The sequence below is a fragment of the Lampetra fluviatilis genome, chromosome 56 (assembly GCF_964198595.1).
Source record: "Lampetra fluviatilis chromosome 56, kcLamFluv1.1, whole genome shotgun sequence".
NCBI lineage: Eukaryota > Metazoa > Chordata > Hyperoartia > Petromyzontiformes > Petromyzontidae > Lampetra > Lampetra fluviatilis.
In genome coordinates this window covers 4,708,405-4,728,727 of record NC_136330.1, presented here as the reverse complement: position 1 = coordinate 4,728,727, position 20,323 = coordinate 4,708,405, and the positions used below count along the sequence as shown (strand labels likewise).

Here is a 20,323-nt window from a genome sequence, read left to right as displayed (position 1 = left end):
CTGGCACAAGGTATTCCAACGGGTTTAAGGTAATTTTGGGGTGCCGATTCCAAATCTGGCATCAGTTTTTGTCTATCACATCAGGTTTGTGAGATATGAATTAATAATGCATTTTCAATAAAAACTGCAGAAGAAAAATATTAAATAAATGTGGATATCTACATAAAATGATATTATAAACACACTATCCTAAAAATACCGCACCATATTCTAACACTAAAGCAGTCACTGACTCGCAACAACTTGCAATCATGAGTGACAGAGTTAATTTCGGGTAAAATCAATGAAAATGGGGTATGCCGATAGCATAAAAATTTGATGTGATAGAGCAAATCTGAGATCAGATTTGGAATCAGCACCCTGAAATCTGTCTAAAACAGCTGCAAAAGTCCAGGCCAGAATTAGTGTTAACAATCAGGCGTCGATTCATTCATTAACATCAGCGGCCACAGGCTCACCGTCGTGTTATCGCGTGCGCGTCAAATCCGTACACGTGAGATGGGCAGGATCTGAAAAAAAACCTCCCAAGGGCTCGGGTTCTGGTGTTTGAAACGTTTTAAATAGGTCCGTGCATCGACGGACACAATAACCAATAGCGATTTAAAAACCACATTCATTCAATGCATTTTCTGTCGCACGTATCAAGGGTCGTAAAGTATACGTTGATGACCTGGATTGATCCAACATATCCGTAAAACCGGGGGGGTGGGGGAGGGAGGGCCTAAGATACAAAACCTCACGATCGATCCTGGACACGTGTGGATTCTGATGACCATTCTGATATTTTGTAGGCCCACTCCGACAATTACCACGAAGAAGTCACAGCTGAGCAACGGCAGTGCGGCCATCGGAAATTGTTCGTCTCCGAACCTCCGGTTATATTATCGTCCACGACGTGGCCGGCAAACTGAAGCCAAGGGGAAAAACGAAATTGTTTCCAAGGTTCGAGTGCGGTGACTTGCCGCGTCTCGAACGTACCTTTCGAGTCGAATGAACGCGTTCATTTCGCACACGTTCGTCAATAAACGTTCGACCACTTCACGTGGTTGTTCACGATATCTAATGCGCGCTTAGTCCGTCTCTCCCCTCCGATCAAGCAGCCTCAGTCCCCCTCATAACCTTTGCGTGAACAGTCACCCACGCTTCCGCGGCCGTCTGGAACGCTCTCTTCCCTTCCGATATTGGGAAGCCACTGGGAGCCATGCACTTTTAAATCGCCATCGTCTGGATTGTCAAACGCACCTTTGTTTCCCCCCCCCCCCCCCCAATTCACGGAACTGCCTTTTGTGCGTTTAGATTAGCGCGGTTGGCTACGGTACGGTGCGAAAGAAGATCAACATACGCAGGCGTGCGTAACCTCTTCACTTGTGCGTAACCTTCACCTGACGATGTCGGCGCGGGGTTGAGAGGGAGGGTCAGGAAAACTCGCTAGCGGTTTAAGCCCGTCGCCCGCCTGCCCGCCCTCCGGCGCCAAAGCCTCGGAGGCCTGGAGAGGGGGGTGGGGGTGGCGAGTTGTACCGGGGCGATACTCTCGCCGGCGGCAGAGAGCCTCATTTAGCGGTCATTTGCCAGGCGCGCAAAAACCAGCGGGCGAGTGGAGGCGCTTCTCTGTCTGCGGCCACGCGAAGCGGTGGCGGTGGAGTGGTCGCTTGCTGCTGCCGCTTGTGTTGTTGTTGTTGTGTTGTTGTTGTTGGTGGTTGCTGCGGATTTGATCGCCAGCTGTTGCCATGAAGTAAAATGGAATCTCGAATCCCTTCACCCCCCCGCCTCGACCCTTAACCCCTCTCCCACCACCGCCCCCCCCCCCCGCCCCTGGCACTCGCCACCCCACTCTCCCACCGCCTCTTGTTTACGAAATGAAAATCTTCTGCCGGGACGTGTGCATGCCGCTGGCCTACCCAGCTACGTACGGCTGGCTTTGGGCCCAGGGCGCAGGACGACTGGCAAATGCGTGGCGTGCGGCGCACACGGGGGTGCTGTACGTGCAAAAGGCGAACAAACAAAAAAGAAAAAAACGCCCCAAAAAAATTTTCGGATGTTACGACGACAACAACAAAATATGAACTGTTGAATTAAAATGACAGACTAGGGTGCAGCAAGCGGTTGAAACTTTGGCCAACTTTTCCCGAGAGAAAAAACTATTTTTTTTTACTATTTGACGGCAACGCTCGTCTCGGAGAGGGCCTGTGGGGCTCGAATTGCGAGAGAGGGAAAAATAAACTACCAGCACCACAACCACCACCACCACAACCACCACAACCACCACCATAACAACCACAACAACCACAACAACCACCACAACAACCACCGCCACCACAACCACCAAAACAACCACCAGCACCACAACCACCACCACCACCACAACAACCACCACCACCACCACCGCAACCACAAACATCACTACAACCACCACCACAAACATCACTACAACCACCACCACAACAACCACCACCACCACCGCAACCACAAACATCACTACAACCACCACCCCTTACCGGTTTTCCAGGTGCCACATTTTAGCTACTGCGTCGTGGTGAAGCCCAAGGCGCACGTTTTGCGGCATAATTAAATTGCAAACAATTAACGTGATACCACAGGGCCCGCATGTGCAGCGGGGTAGAATTAATGTGAATTAATGTGAATTAATGTGAATGATTTAACGTGAATTATGAACAGCCCCCGGTTCGTCCATCGACCGCTGGATGAAGGCCTCCACGCGCCGTGTCATTTGTGGCGGTCATCGTCGTTTGACCGTACTTCACCGCGCTCGCCAGTGTGGGTTGGTGAAGCGGTGGGCGGGGGGGTTGGGGGGGAGCGGTGGTGCAGCGGTTAGCACGCCTTGCGCGAGGCACCCGGCGACCCGAGTTCGAATCCCGGCTACGAGTATTTAAACTGGTCCTAGGGACTCCGCCCTAGGTCGACTCAGCCTCAAATGAGTACCCAGTGCGGTGTGTAAACATCGCCACTAGGGGAGACAAAGGAGGCTGGGAGTGGTGCTGGCCACCCACCCCCTCGTGTGCTTTTCCGGCCTTCATTAGAACGTGAAGAACCAGTGGCGTCTACATCTGCAGAACGTGAAGAACCAGTGGCGTCTACATTTCCATAACATGAAAAACTAGTGGCATCTACATCTGCAGAACGTGATGAACCAGCGGCATCTACATTTGCAGAACGTGAAAAATCAGTAGCATCTACATTTGCAGAACGTGAAGAACCAGTGGCATCTACATCTGAATAACGTGAAGAACCAGTGGCATCTACATCTAAAGAAGTTGAAGAACCAGTGGCATCTACATCTGCAGAACGTGAAGAACTAGTGGCGTCTACATTTCCATAACATGAAAAACTAGTGGCATCTGCATCTGCAGAATGTGATGAACCAGCGGCATCTACATTTGCAGAACGTGAAGAATCAGTAGCATCTACATTTGCAGAACGTGAAGAACCAGTGGCATCTACATCTGAATAACGTGAAGAACCAGTGGCATCTACATCTAAAGAGTTGAAGAACCAGTGGCATCTACATCTGCAGAACGTGAAGAACCAGTGGCGTCTACATTTCCATAACATGAAAAACTAGTGGCATCTACATCTGCAGAACGTGATGAACCAGCGGCATCTACATTTGCAGAACGTGAAGAATCAGTAGCATCTACATTTGCAGAACGTGAAGAATCAGTAGCATCTACATCTGCAGAACGTGAAGAACCAGTGGCATCTACATCTGCACAACATGAAGAACCAGTGGCATCTACATCTGCACAACATGAAGAACCAGTGGCATCTACATCTGCACAACATGAAGAATCAGTAGCATCTACATCTGCAGAACGTGAAGAACCAGTGGCATCTACATCTGCACAACATGAAGAACCAGTGGCATCTACATCTGCACAACATGAAGAACCAGTGGCATCTACATCTGCAGAACGTGAAGAACCAGTGGCATCTACATCTGCAGAACGTGAAGAACCAGTGACATCTACATCTGCAGACCATGGAGAACCAGTGACATCTACATCTGCAGAACGTGAAGAACCAGTGGCATCTACATCTGCACAACATGAAGAACCAGTGGCATCTACATCTGCACAACATGAAGAACCAGTGGCATCTACATCTGCAGAACGTGAAGAACCAGTGGCATCTACATCTGCAGAACGTGAAGAACCAGTGACATCTACATCTGCAGACCATGAAGAACCAGTGACATCTACATCTGCAGACCATGAAGAACCAGTGGCATCTACATCTGCACAACATGAAGAACCAGTGGCATCTACATCTGCAGAACGTGAAGAACCAGTGGCATTTACATCTGCAGAACGTGAAGAACCAGTGACATCTACATCTGCAGACCATGAAGAACCAGTGACATCTACATCTGCAGACCATGAAGAACCAGTGGCATCTACATCTGCAGAATGTGATGAACCAGCGGCATCTACATTTGCAGAACGTGAAGAATCAGTAGCATCTACATTTGCAGAACGTGAAGAATCAGTGGCATCTACATCTGAATAACGTGAAGAACCAGTGGCATCTACATCTGCAGAACGTGAAGAACCAGTGGCATCTACATCTGCAGAACGTGAAGAACCAGTGGCATCTACATCTGCAGAACGTGAAGAACCAGTGACATCTACATCTGCAGACCATGAAGAACCAGTGGCATCTACATCTGCAGAACGTGAAGAACCAGTGGCATCTACATCCACTGGAAATTATACAACTGTTAAAGTAATTCCCCGTGTTAAGTGCACATGCCGTAGAACGTGTTTGGAATCGACAAGAGTCAAGTTGGACTTACGAACAAATCGACTTATGAACAGACCTCTGGAACCTAACTCATTCGTAAGTGTAGGAGTGTGTGTGTGATGAGCGTGACTTACAAGTGCGGTAAGTAAACAGTAACGCAACACGCTCGTCAAAAACACGGAGTGCTGTGCGGCCTTGAAAATAAATAAAGCAAATCATATTAATAATAGGGCAACGTTACAGGCAATCGCCACGGTGGCTATGAGCTGTTAACTACCTCGCCTGGTATACAGGAGGTCGTGGGTTCGATCCCAACCCTGACGCCTGCCGCTGTATATTTGGAGTTTGCATGTTCTCCCCGTGGTCACATGGATTTTTCTCCGGGTCCTCCGGTTTCCCCCCCTCCACATTTAGAATCAACGTCACGCGTCTGGGAGTACTTGGCTTCAATACATTTCCACTCGACGACGATGGTGGTGAGCCCACTCCGTTGGGCTATCATTTGCGATAGCCTGGTTGCTTCTGAAAAGTTTAGTAAGTTCAGAGGCCCTACCTGTTAATATAAAAAATAGTTTAGTTTTAGTTGCCATAGCGCGTGGCCACAAGCACAGTCGCGTCGTTGACGATTGCGCCGACACTTTTCCCGTTTTGTTCAACCGCGCTCGAACCGCCATCCGCCGACCGCGAAACGCCGTCACGAAAGTAACTCGAGCGAGAGGTAAGCGAAGCCCGGATCTGACGGATCGATCGACGGATCGATCGATCGAATCGCGGGAGGGGGGGGGGGGTGGGGGGGGGCGGGGAGAGGGGGGGGGGGCCAAAGAGCGCTTTGTGTCCAAATGGTAAAGCGTCGCCACGGACTTACTGTAGCGAGGGTCAAGTCGTGGATCCAGCCATGACGTGGTTTTGTTTTTGTGATTTATGAAATAAATTTCGCCTTCAGGAGTACAGGCTTGCTCCCAGCCTTCCGGAAGGGGACCTGCATTAACACAAAGGACACGAGAGTGTTAGAATTTGTTTAATGTTTTATTATTATTATAATTGTTTTCGATTTTTTTTATTTTTGTTTAACCGGTTAAATCTACACTACGTTAGAGTTTCAAGGTAACCCGCGGTTTAATGCCGATGAAAAATAAAATAAATAGGATTGCGTGCTGCTGCTGCTGCTGGATATATGTTGCTTTGCGTTCAGTCGGCTCCGCTGTGACCGCACAACTCTTTAAATCAAATAAGCGCCAAATTTGTGCCCTTCATTTTACGCCTTTGGTCGACCGGTTGGGTGGATTGTTCGCAAAAGCCTTAGCTGGAGGCCCGAGCCGTGGAGGTGGTGGTGGTGGGTGCTTCGACTCTTAAAAATGCCGACAGCCAAAGCTTCGCGAGGACAAAACCTGGGATTGTGAGGAGAGAGTGAGTCTGTGAGGAGAAAGTGAGTCTGTGTCTGTGAGAGTGAGGAGAGAGTCCGTGTCTGTGAGTGTGAGGAGAGAGTGAGTCTGTGAGAGTGAGGAGTGAGCGAATCTGTGTCTGTGAGAGTGAGGAGAGAGCGAATCTGTGTCTGTGAGAGTGAGGAGAGAATGAGTCTGTGTCTGTGAGAGTGAGGAGTGAGCGAATCTGTGTCTGTGAGTGTGAGGAGTGAGCGAATCTGTGTCTGTGAGGAGAGAGTGAGTCCGTGTCTGGGGGATGAGAGAAAGAAAGCCATTGGCCGAGACTCCAAACTGAAAACGTTCCTGGAAAATCAAAAACCCCGCCGGAAATGTTAGTATTTTTGTTCGCTCAACAAAAAAAATGTTGCGCAAAGGAATTGCTTAAATCCGGTCAACACGCGCCGTGTTATCCTGATCATGTACACAGGAAGTCGTGGATTCGATTCTGATCACGACGCATGCACGACGTCGCACACGCGCATCACGCACACACCTGTGACGTCACACACGACACGCCCATGCGAGACTGCTACGTCACGCGCACACCTGTGACGTCACACAGGACACGCCCACGCGAGACTGCTACGTCACGCGCGTCGCGCGCACACCTGTGACGTCACACAGGACACGCCCACGCGAGACCGCTACGTCACGCGCGTCGCGAGCGCACCTGTGACGTCACACAGGACACGCTCACGCGAGACCGCTACGTCACGCGCGTCGCGAGCGCACCTGTGACGTCACACAGGACACGCCCACGCGAGACCGCTACGTCACGCGCGTCGCGAGCGCACCTGTGACGTCACACAGGACACGCCCACGCGAGACTGCTACCGTCACGCGCGTCGCGAGCGCACCTGTGACGTCACACACGACACGCCCACGCGAGACTGCTACGTCACGCGCGTCGCGAGCGCACCTGTGACGTCACACACGACACGCCCACGCGAGACTGCTACCGTCACAAAAGATCCCCGCGACGTCATTGGCAGGCCGTGGCGACCCGCCCCACCGCGCAAGCGGCGGCGGTTCAATTAATAATTTTTGTTTAAAAACGACCTCGCGAAAATCATCCCGGGGAGAATTTTTTTTGTTTCGTCTTCTCGTCTCCCGACCACCTGCGGAACCATGGGGCGGCGGCTGCCGGCATCGCGCGCGAAGATCGACCGGAGGCAACGCACGAGACGACGCCGCTGCTGCGTTACAGTCGTCGCCTACCGACGACGAACGCAGTGACCCCGCGCTCCCTGGCCATGCTCTCACACCGTGAAGGACGGGGGGGGGGGGAGAGGGGGCCTCTAAATATGCACGAAAAAGAAAGTGAATAATAAGTAAACAAATTTAAAAAAATTGACGAATAAATGTTTTTAATCGGTCCGAAGTAAAGTATGAAACGAATGAAAATGTGTACCGTTAAGTGAATAAAATAATAATAAAATACATGTTAATTAATCAATTGAACATAAACAACATACAAAATGTGGAGAAATGCTAAGTGAATATATAAACCAGTACAGCCCAAAAAAAACTACGAATCAACACGAAAAACGAGGGAGATCGGGATACAAAGTTCTCTCAAGCGATAATATTCTTTCAGATGCGATAAAAATCTACAGGCAAGCCCTCGATGGGGCCTCTTAGGCTTGATGTCGCTGAGAGATACAGCTTTGTCATGGTGGCGAGATGTTAACTACCTCGCGCCTGGTATACACGAGATCGTGGGTTCGATCCCGACCTTGACGCCTGCTTTATATTTGGAGTTTGCGTGTCTCTCATTCATCATCACCACGGTGGCTAGGAGATGTTAACTACCTCGCCTGGTATACAGGAGATCGTGGGACCGATCCCGACCCCGATACCTGTTGTATATTTGGAGTTTGTGTGTCTCTCTCTCATCATCATCACGGTGGCTAGGAGATGTTAACTACCTCGCCTGGTATACAGGAGATCGTGGGTTCGATCCCGACCCCGATACCTGTTGTATATTTGGAGTTTGCGTGTCTCTCTCTCATCATCACCACGGTGGCTAGGAGATGTTAACTACCTCGCCTGGTATACAGGAGATCGTGGGTTCGATCCCGACCCCGATACCTGCTGTATATTTGGAGTTTGCGTGTCTCTCTCTCTCTCTCCCCGTGGTCACTTGGATTTTTATCCAGGTCCTCCGATTTTTCCCCGCCACATTAAGACACAACATCGCGCGATTAGACTATCTGGCCGCAGCTATCAATTTCCACACGACGACGATGACGATGACGATGACGACGACGATGACGACAAGCCACCACTTCGTCGACCTATCATTTGTGACGGCCGGGGTCGTGTCTGAAAAACAGCTGCGTAGCTCAGCGGGGCCCTTAACTGACAAAATAAACAAAATATTTCGATTTAAAGCTTTCGTGACTGCAGGGATTCATCTTCTTGGTTCTTCCGGTAAAGTCACGTAGAATGGAAATAATAAAATAATAAAAATAAAACATTATAAAATAATTCTCACGACGTTTCGGTCACAACGCAAGCAGCCGTCCTCAGGTGGAGAACAGGTCTGTCGAGAAGACAGACCTGTTCAGACGCTGTCTTCTCGACACACCTGTTCTCCACCTGGGGACGGCTACTTGCGTTGTGACCGAAACGTCGTGAGAATTATTTTTATGTTTTATTTTTATTATTTTATTATTTCCATTCTACGTGACTTTACCGAAAGAACCAAGAAGATAAACAAAATATATATTCATTGTTCCACTCCCCCCCCCCTCATACAAAGCCTGAAATAAGCCAAGCAGGGTGGAGGGTCGGGAAACAGTGACCGAGGGACGAGGGACGAGGGGCGCAAACCGCCGCAGAAAAGACGGGAAGCCGGATCCGGAGGGGTGCAGGGAAACACACATTGCACCATATTCTTGGTTCTTTTGGTAAAGTCACGTAGGAGGGAAACAATAAAATAATAGCCTTAGGTTTTTTCGGTGAAGTCACGTAGGTAAAAAATAATAATAAAAACCTAAGAGTACGATTTCCTTGCAGTCACGAAAGCTTCAAATCTAGAATAAAATAATAAACAAAAATTCTCACGACGTTTCGATTGCAACACAAGCAATCGTGCTGTGGTTTTCACACCTGATGATGATTGCTTGTGTTGCGGTCGAAACGTCGTGAGAATTTTTATTGTTTTATATTTGTATTATTTTATTACTTCCCTTCTACGTGACTTTACCGAAAGAACCAAGAATATGAATCCCTGCGGTCACGAAAAGCTTTCAATCAAAATGTAAACATTGCACCGTTTAGGCCGCCTCTTCTGTTCTTTCCTTTCCGTTCTTTACGTCAGGAGCGTGTTTTTGTTGTCCCCCTCTCTCCCTTCCACCCGTACTGAAAACAAAAAGTTCCCCTCTCCTTTCCCCCTTTGGGTGGGTGAGACGGACCCCCACACCTCCTGCCGTATGGTTTGGGGGCAGCGGCCCCATTCCCTCGCTTTGTATACCCCCCCCCCCCCACTTTTCATAATCGGTTTGGCTTCATGTTGACGGTGTGTGTCTGTCTGCGCACGTGATGTATCGGGGCCGAAAATTGCCTCGATGAAAATGAACGTGTCAAATAACGATGAAGCTAATGGTTTAAAATATATATATAAATGTTCAGTTTTTTTTAATTTCATGTCATAATCAGCATAATTCAAAATCACGGAGAGCGAGTTTGTGAATATCCAGGGAGCGCTGTGTTGAGTAATTCAAAATCTCGGATAGTGAATTCGTATATATAACCAGGGAACGCTTTGTTGTGTAATTCAAAATCACAGATAGTGAATTTGTGGAAACCAGGGAATGCTGTATTGTGTAATTAAAAATCACAGAGTGAATTTGTGGAAAGCAGGGAATGCTGTATTGTGTAATTAAAAATCACAGAGTGAATTTGTGGAAAGCAGGGAACGCTTTGTTGTGTAATTCAAAATCTCGGATAGTGAATTCGTATATAACCAGGGAATGCTGTATTGTGTAATTCTAAATCACGGATAGTGAATTCGTGTATAACTAGGGAACGCTGTATTATGTAATTTAAAAAAAATCGCAGACGGCGAGTTTGTGACGAACAAGGGGATGCTGTAGCAGCCCCGGGCCGTTCAAGGTGCAGGGTTCTGACTTACCCAGATTCTGCTGCTGCTGCTGCTGCACTCCCATGCCACGCTGCTGCTGCTGCTGCTGCGTCGCTGGGCTGGCTGGAGAAGGGAGAATCATTTGAGGGCCCAAAGATTTCCGGGGATCTTGCCAGGTTGTCGTCTGGTCGATGTGACTGCATTCGGAGACACACACACACAGCATCGTCGTCGTCGTCATCGTCACCTTCAACATCATCGATCATCGTCAATGATCAACATCATTTCGGGGGAAACAGTGACACGGCAGTTTATGGAATCAGAATATGACTTTATGTACTGGAGGAACAAACGGTTGAAAAACACGATAGGAGTGTAAAGTGTAGGAAAGGTAAACAAATCGCTAAAAATAAATACGAAAAAAACTAATCTATTTTTTTAAATCTTACCAGGTAAAGCCCACTGAGCTATTAGCTTCTTTTTCAGAAGCGACATGGCTATCACAAATGAAAGGTCAACAAAGTGGCTCATCATCATCATCACATGGGAAATTTAAAGCGGCAAAATAATCTCAATCATGTAAATGCACTCAGCCTCGAGACACGAGTTCGATTCCTGGACACTTGCTAATCTACGCACACCACGCACTCAGCCTCGAGACACGAGTTCAATTCCCGGACATGTACTAATCTACGCACACCACGCACTCAGCCTGGAGACACGAGTTCGACTCCTGGACATGTACTAATCTAAGCACACCGCACACTCAGCCTGCAGACACGAGTTCGATTCCCAGACACGTGCTAATCTAAGCACACCACGCACTCAGCCTGGAGACACGAGTTCGATTCCCGGAGACGTGCTAATCTAAGCACACCGCACACTCAGCCTGGAGACACGAGTTCGATTCCCGGAGACGTGCTAATCTAAGCACACCGCACACTCAGCCTGGAGACACGAGTTCGATTCCCGGAGACGTGCTAATCTAAGCACACCGTGCACTCAGCCTGGAGACACAAGTTCGATTCCCAGACACGTGTGACATCTCAACCAGCCCTGCCTATCCAGCGATGGCACCAACCCGCAATGACCGGCATGGTGAAGTATGGTCAAACAACTGCTGGGGGGGGGGGGGCGAGATGCACCTTTCTGGGGGTGTGCGAGACACGGGCAAATTCTTCTTTTTGAAGGTAAATCATCGAAAGCGCAACTCGAGCACGGGCAACGTGAGTAACGACTTAGTGTGTTTCATCAAGCCCGACGTATTTATTAACATTATATATATAAAATAAACATTGCGATTGAAAACCAATGGGGTGCAAGGCTGCAATAAAGCTCAAGAACCATTGATCGCGAATTCGTAATTCGGTGCGGCGGGAGGGGTGGGTGGCTGGGTGATTGACTCATTGCCTCAGTCCATCATCTCTCCGGGTGGGGGGTGGGTCGCTAAAACGAGTACCAACTTCGTGGTGGTGGTGGTGGGATATCGAAAGGGTGTGGAATGTCCACGGCTGCTGCAAACAGCTCCCTGCCCCATTGCTCATTTCAGTTGAAATCCGCCGCTCATCTTTCAGCAACAGCAGCACCGCACTGCCCTTTATGACGATGGAAGAAAGGAAAAATAGCGGAGAAAGGAGGGTGGGCAGGGGGGTATACAGGAAGGATGTAAAATAGATGGGGGGGGGGCGGTGGGTCGGGGGGCGGCGGTGGAGAAGAGAAGTGAAGCTATGGGGTGGAAAAAATCAAGTGGGTGGGTGTGTGGGTGGGTGGTTGGATGGAGGGATGGGTGGTTGGGTGTGTGGATGCGTGGGTGTGTGGATGCGTGGGTGGGTTGTTGGGTGGGTGAGTGTGCGTGGGTGGGTGAATGCATGGATGGGTGGGTGAATGCGTGGGTGGGTGAGTGAGTGCGTGGGTGGGTGGGTGAATGCGTGGGTGGGTGGGTGAGTGCGTGGGTGGTTGGCTGCGTGGGTGAGCGTATGCGTGGGGGGGGTTTGGTGGAAAGTGTGAGTGGGTGGGTGGGTGAAAGGGTAATTGGGTGGGTGAGTGGGTGGGGGGCAGCTGGGGCGTTTAATGTCGCCTCTTTTTTTCCACTTCCGTGACCTTTGGCCCAGTTGAGTTCTGAGGTTGGTCACATGACACGGGGCCAGCGGGTCACGTGGTCTCCTGGATCCGATACTCGCAGAAACTACGACTGCGGCGGCAACAACAACCGCACAAAAAAAAAAAACAGCTGGTGGCCAAGATCACCTTACGAGTGAATGCGGTGGTCCGGGCACAAGCGGGATTAGGGGGCCGGCGAGGGGGGGGGACCGCCGAGGGTACGGGCAGGCCAGCCCCTGGTGCTTAATCGAGGGAGTCATACTCTTTCGTTTTTTCGGTAAAGTCACGTCGGTAAAAAATAAATAAATGAAAAAACAACTAAATTAAATCACGACGTTTCGGAGGCAACGCAAGCTTCCGCGTCTTCAGGTAGAACCGTTGCAGACAAATTCATTCGTTTATTTTTTTACCTACGTGACTTACCGAAAAAAAACAAAGAGTGTGACTCCCTTGCAGTCACGAAAACTTCTTATTCATTTCCTTCTGCCCTTCGCCAGCGCCAGTCGCACCGCCATCGTCGCCCACCAAACTTCTTTCGCGCCGTACGTAGCCGATCATGCCAAATCGGGAGCACCTTCTTTTTTGAGCAGCAAGCTGACTGTCGCGTGGTCACGGCTGCCGAACGCGCGACGTTGCTTCGAAGCGCCGAGTAAAACAACCAGGGGCACCCGGAGAAAGAAATAAGTATAACCCGTAAAAACGAAGTTTTTCACTATAAATCCTTTATATGCGTGGCAGCGAACTTAATATAAAGGATTTAAAAATATATTCGCCTGTGGAGGACGTGGGGATCGATCCCGCGACCTTTGGCATGGGAAGCGAGGGCGCTACCAACTGCGCTACTCCGCCACGGCCTGTGGAGGGGTTACGCTCTGGGCTCTTACACTGACGTTCAGCCAAAGCCATGAATGCGTTATATTTGAATATATGTAAAATAAATTTTTTTTGCCTAAAAAGTGTAAAATTTTGGGAATTTTTTTTCACGAACAATAATTGTCTCGCACAACGAGTCTGTGTGGAAAATGTCAGCTCGATTGGATCACGGGAAGTGGGTTAAAATACGACCGAAAGATTTGCACGGTCCTAAGCAAGCAAGCAAGCACGCAAGCAAGCAAGCAAGCACGCGAACTTAATATAAAGGATTTAAAAAGAACTAAAACCACGCGACCACGGCGGAGAGGGAGATCAAGAGAAGGAGAGACACGCGCAGGCTCCAAATACACAGGCGTCGGGCGTCGGGATCAAACCCACGAACCTCCTGTATGCCAGGCGAGCTAGTCAACATCCACGCTACCCTGGTGCGTCCAATACAGCTTGCAGCAGTAGAAGCAGCAACGGGACGGGATCATCCTTCTCGACATGACACGGGACCCGCAGCGTACTTGTTCCACGCACCTGGCCACGGAAGTTCGAACAGCCTCGACGGAACGTGCGTGCCCGCTCGCGTACTCACACACGTACTCACACGCGTACTCACACGCGTACTCACACACGCGCGCACCAATACAATGCCCGACATTCGCCATTAAGTGACGGTGGCGTCACCACGGCGCCCGTGCCAGGCCAGGTGCACTTTGAGGCTACCACGTGAAGTGGTCGAAGGCTCGCTGACTGACAGGTGGAGGTCTCGGGACAGACCCCACGTGGTGCCATGGGTTGGCCGACTAAGATGATCGGTAGATGCACCACCAGCTGTACCCACCCTACTGTGCCAGGCTAGGTGCAGGAGGAGGTCTCGGGACAGACCCAGCAGGTGCCATGGGTTGGCTGACCGAGATGACCAGTCGATGCACCGCCAGCTGTACCCCCTACTGTGCCAACAGTACCGCTCACCACCACCACCACCGCACGCGCAAACAAATCATAGGGACCCCCCCGGCCTGCCCCAACTCCACCCCCCCCACTCCACCACCCCCAAGGTCCACACGCTGCGGAAATTAATTAAGCGGAGTGACGATGACACCGAACGCGGTGTCGGGGAAGTGAGAGGCACGGGGGGGCCGCTGCTAAACTTAGCCTGGGTACAGTCGGCCGCCAGAGAAGCCTCAACGTGGGGTCACCCATGTGGATCAACATCATCGCCATCATCATCATCAACAACAACAACATCACGATCATCATCACCGCCACCACAATCATTATCATTATGATCACCGCCGGCGCCACCACCATCACCACCGCCATCATCACCATTATCATCACCGCCACCACCGCCATCATCACCACCATCACCACCATCATCACCGCCATAATCACCACCATCACCACCATCATGATCACCACCATCATCACCGCCACCACCGACATCATCATCACCACCATCACCACCACCATCACCATTATCATCACCACCATCATCATCATGATCACCACCATCATCACCATCATCACTGCCGCCACCACCGCCATCATCATCACCACCACCACGAAGCTCTTTCTAAACAGATGTCCAGTAAGGGGCAAAGTCAGAAAAGTGATTCAGCACAAACGAACGCCGACGGACGTCACAAGCGGTGTAAAACAGACGCGTGCAAAATGGCTCCGTTGGAATTGAGCAGAGCAACGTCGACTGACTCCACTGCTTGGAGCAGCGAGGCGGGCGTAGAACCCGGCACAGACGCCCGCTCGCCCCACCGCTCGCCCCACCGCTCGCCCCACCGCTCGCCCCACCGCTCGCCCCACCGCTCGCCCCACCGCTCGCCCCACCGCTCGCCCCACCGCTCGCCCCACCGCTCGCCCCACCGCTCGCCCCACCGCTCGCCCCACCGCTCGCCCCACCGCTCGCCCCACCGCTCGCCCCACCGCTCGCCCCCCCGCTCGCCCCCCCGCTCGCCCCCCCGCTCGCCCCCCCCGCTCGCCCCCCCGCTCGCCCCCCCGCTCGCCCCACCGCTCGCCCCCCCCGCTCGCTCCCACGTGAAGAGTTCTGGCACCTCCGAGGTGTCTGGGTGGCACTTTAAAACATAATAACAACAACAACGGCATTGAAGTGCACAGATGTGCAATCGTGATCTCTCTCACCCCCCCCCACCCCGGCAAAAGCGACGATCGGTTGGAGATGGGTGTGAAGAGGGGTGATGATGATGGGTGTGACGAGGGCTGTGGAAGGGGTCACGAGGGCTGTGGAAGGGGTCACGAGGGCTGTGACGAGGGTTGCGGCTGGCTGGGTCACGTACGAAGACGAAGATCCGCCAACCGTACCGGTCACTCGCACCTCCGATGAACACGGGTTGGCTGCGGCTGGCTGCGTGCGGTGCGAAAGATGTTCCAATGTATACACGGGGTTGGTATCCCCTCACCATCACCACTACCACCACCGCTAGCACCAAAGGCAAAGATCCCCCGTGTAGCCTTAAACAGACTGCCGGGGCAAGTGCTCTTGGTCAGTAGCAGCAGCACCTACGAAGGCCGGCACGGCACACGCACCGCACCAGCTGCTCATTTGAGGCCGAGTCGATCTAGGGGAGGCGCGTGATCGCGTCGGATTATTGTCGCCGGCGTTGGCGGTGAGCGGGAATCGAACTCGTGTACAGAGCACGCACGCACACACACGCACACACACACACACACACGCGCACACACGCGCACGCTCACATGCACACACACGCACACACGCTCACACGCTCACACAGACACACGCGCACACACATGCTCACACGCTCACACGCGCTCACACTCGCTCACACGCGAACACACGCGCACACACACACGTTCACACGCTCACACATGCTCACACGCACACACATGCTCACACGCTCACATGCACACACACGCTTACACTCTCACACAGACACACGCGCACCCACGCTCACACATGCTCACACACACACTCTCACACACGCACGTTTACACACTCACACACGCACGTTCACACACACACACTCACACGCTCACACTCACACACGCACGTTCACACACACACACTCACACGCTCACACTCACATTCTCACACACGCACGTTCACACACACCCACACTCACACGCTCGCACACACAAACGAGGTATTGCGTCGTTGAAGCCGCGTGTCTGTGTGTTGGGAGCGGTGGTGCAGCGGTTAGCGCTACGCTGCGCTACGAACCCGGCGACCCTTTTCGATTCCCGCTCACGGCTACCAACACCGGTGACGATTATCCGAACCGGTCCCCGGGCCTCCCCTAGGTCGACTCAGGCTCAAACGAGTACCTGGTGCGGTGCATAAACATCGCCACTGGGGAGACAAAGGCGGTCGGGCGTGGTGCTGGCCACCCACCCCCGAGCATGCCTTCACAGGTGCTACTCGCTAACAGCACTTGCCCCAACAGTCTGTTAAGGCTACACGGGGGATCTTTGGGGGGGGTGGGTTGTCTTCGTGGGGAGCGGTGGTGCAGCGATGAGCGCTGCGCTACAGAAACCCGGCGACCCGAGTTGGACCAACACCGGCGGACGATGATTTGGGTCGATCCTGGGGCCTCCCCCCGAGGCCAACCCCCCCACACCCCCCCCCCCCCCAAAAAAAAAAAACAGCCTTGCGAAAGCTACACGGGGGAGCTTTGTCTTTGCGCGAGTGCATCTGGCACACATTTGGTGGCTGGGAGTAGGGGGGGAGTAGAGGGGGAGGGGAGTAGGGGGGAGTAGGGGGGGAGGGGGGTAGGGGGGGAGAGGGGGGGGAGGGGAGTAGGGGGGGAGTAGGGGGGGAGGGAGGTGGTGGACGTGGCGGCAGTGGGGGAGGGGGGGGGGGCACGGGGGGGGCACGGGGGGGGGGGGGTGGCAGAGGGAGAGGAGGGGGTGAGAGGGAGGAACGGCTGTGTCCATCCTCACCACATCCTCACCAACAGCCTCACCACTTTATCCTCACCACATCATCCACACTACATCATCCTCACCACATCATCCTCACCAACACCCTCACCACACCCTCACCAACACCTCTCCAGAGGTGACAGAGCGAGCACACTCACCACAGTCACCTGCACCTCCGATTCACACGGCTGGCCACGTACGGTGCAAAAGAAGTTCCAACGTGCGCACATATATACACAAAGATAAAGATCCCCCGTATAGCCTTAACAGACTGTAGGGGCAAGTGCTGTTAGCGAGCACCTATGAAGGCCGGAACGGTACACGAACGAGGGGGTGGGTGGCCAGCACCACGCCCGACCGCCTTTGTCTCCCCAGTGGCGATGTTTACACACCACACCAGGTACTCATTTAAGGCTGAGTCGACCTAGGGGAGGCCCAGGACCGGTTCAGATAATCGTCACTGGTGTTAGCCGTGAGCGGGAGTCGAACTCGGGTGGCCAGGTTAGGTTCGTAGCGCTAACCGCTGAGCCACCGACCACCCTACACACTCACTGACCCACCCAGCCCCACTCACCCACTCGCTCACCCACCCACCCACCCACTCGCTCACCCACCCACTCACTCACTCACCCACCCACCCACCCACTCACTCACCCACCCACCCACCCACTCACCCACTCACTCACTCACCCACTCACTCACACACCCACCCACTCACCCACTCACCCACCCACTCACTCACTCACTCACCCACCCACTCAACCACTCACCCACTCGCTCACCCACTCACTCAACCACTCACCCACTCAACCACTCACCCACCCCCCCACCAACTCACCCACTCAACCACTCACTCACCCCCCCACCAACTCACCCACTCACTCACTCACCCACCCACTTGCTCACCACACTCGCTACCCACCCACTCATTGCTTAATAACTGGTGTTGACGACCATTAGCGGGAATCGAACCAACACCACGCCCCGACCGACCGCCTTTGTCTCCCCAGTGGCGATGTATCTACACACCGTACCAGGCACTCATTTGAGGCCCAGTACCAGTTAAAATAATCGTCACTGGTGATCGAACTCGGGTCGCCAGGTTCGTAGCGCAGCGTAGCGCTAACCGCTGCACCACCGCTCCCCCCAACGTGTTCGCTTACCGACCATTCCCCTGTTCACGATGGGCTCTTGCGGGTACAGTAAATATTAATCAATGCATCGCTTAACCGCGTTTCATTTAAATATTACGTGTTCACAACGGTGTTAGTATCTTCTTGGTTCTTTCGGTAAAGTCACGTAGAAGGGAAATAATAAAATATTAAAAATAAAACATAATAAAATAATTCTCACGACGTTTCGGCCACAACGCAAGCAGCCGTCCATAGGTGTTAGTATCTTTACGTATTAATATCCATTGTTAAAATATTTACAAAGCACGTTTTTTCGGGTAAAAAAAATTGGGGTTAACTTTCAATGCTATCGGAACCGAACTAAGCCTTCGTAACGCGCATATTTCCTATCCTCGCTTAACGACCAAATCACTAAACGATCGGTCTCGTCGAGCCAATTACCGTCGTTAGGAGGAGAGGAGCTATCTACTCCTAATTCGTTCAAGTCGCGTGGTTGTGCGGCCCAAGCCAGGATTCAAACCCAGGTCTCTCTCCGCAGTGCCAGCTCAGCGGCTCTTGACTTCCCCCAACCCTGGCCACCTTGTTCACCTCACCGGGGCACACTTTCCTAACCCCCCCTTTCCCCCCCCCCTCCCAACGACGCGCGCGCAACTTCGTTCGTTTCCGTACGTCATCGGGAAAACGGAAACGGAGGAATTGCTTTTGAACGAAAACAAAATAAACAAAAGAACTCCGCCGGTACGCCCCAACGCCTCGCCCGCAAAGGAACGCGCGGCACGGTTTTTTCGCCGCTGGTCGCGAGCGACGACGCCTTCATAGGAACGACGGTGAGGCCGAGTAAAATTCAAGCCGCGCTCGCCGATGTGGACGTGGACGCAAGACCGACCGACCGACCGACCGCGCCCTGCTAAAAAAATAAACTTTTACAGAACCTATAGTAGTAGGTATTTACCCTTTAAACTGGTACAAAACTGACACCTTTATACAAGGCATCATGTTTGCAATAACCACAACACAAGCAGTCAAAATGCAAACAAAAAGAAACAAACTCTGATAATGGTAATAATATGCACTGTCCTCTCGAAACAGTGAAAGGGTTAAGCAACAAAAACTAAAACGCGACGGGAATCTTCAAAGCCTTGCGCTGCAATGCGCGTGCCACGTGCGCGCACCATCACTCGGTGCCCAGTGTACCTTTAAAGAACAGGTGGTTCCGGTTGGCATGGGTATTTATTTATGTATCCATCCAATCCCCCCCTCCTCCCTCCTCCCTCCTCCTCAACTCACTCTCAACGTAACGGGTCTGGCGGCTCCAACACACAGCGTGGGATCAAAGTCTCCGCCACAACCACCACCACTTCATTTTTTTTTTCGCCGCCCCCAATGCGGTTGGCATCGCGTTAAGGATTCGGTGGCAGGGGTGGTCTGCATTTTGTTGCTGTTGCAACAACAACAACAACAGGAGAGAGCGAGAGAGAAAGGAGACATTTCAACATATTTACTCACTTTCCCGTGAACATTTTTTTCCAACGGGGGGGGTTTTGTTTCGGTGGCAGGGGTGGTCTGCATTTTTTTGCAGCAACAACAACAACAGGAGAGAGCGAGAGAGAAAGGAGACATTTCAACATATTTACTCACTTTCCCGTGAACATTAATTTTTCCACTGGGGGGTTTTATTTTCCTTTACCACGGAGATCAATCCCACACGCAGGCCAACAACAAACTCCTCTGGCCAAGGGTTTGCTTTCAGCATTTTTATATTTTTTTATGGCGGGCAGGAGTTGCGACCACTTAAGAATAATATGCGTCAAGGCTGCGCGGTTTTATATTTTCGCCGCCACAGGCTAAGGAAGACATCGGATAAATTCAAGCGGGGGCGGTGGGGACGAAACAACAGGATTTCTCCACGAATCTGACTGTCCCGCCTGATAATGCTCGTTGTAATTACTGGCGAAACGTCGGACTCAGATTGCAAACGTTGTGGATTTGCTCTCCAGCACACTGCCGGTGGCGCTGTAATAGTACACTACACTACACACTACACTATA

General features: G+C 52.0%; 1 protein-coding gene across 4 annotated transcripts in view; it reads right to left on the bottom strand.

Moving 5' to 3' along the window:
* The window catches only part of LOC144950156 (transcriptional coactivator YAP1-like), a 110,237-nt gene that overhangs the window by 26,901 nt on the left and 63,013 nt on the right, over positions 1-20,323 (bottom strand). For 2 of the 4 annotated variants that reach the window (XR_013640349.1, XM_078880218.1), the window contains one exon: positions 10,318-10,463. Coding sequence is in view for 1 of the 4 variants with exons in the window: in XM_078880218.1 (XP_078736344.1) it covers positions 10,318-10,463 (146 nt within the window). In the remaining 3 variants the exon portion in view is untranslated. Of the gene's footprint in view, positions 1-5,623; positions 5,738-10,317; positions 10,464-20,323 lie in introns of those variants that run through there. The other 2 variants (XR_013640348.1, XM_078880219.1) reach the window with 2 other exon arrangements.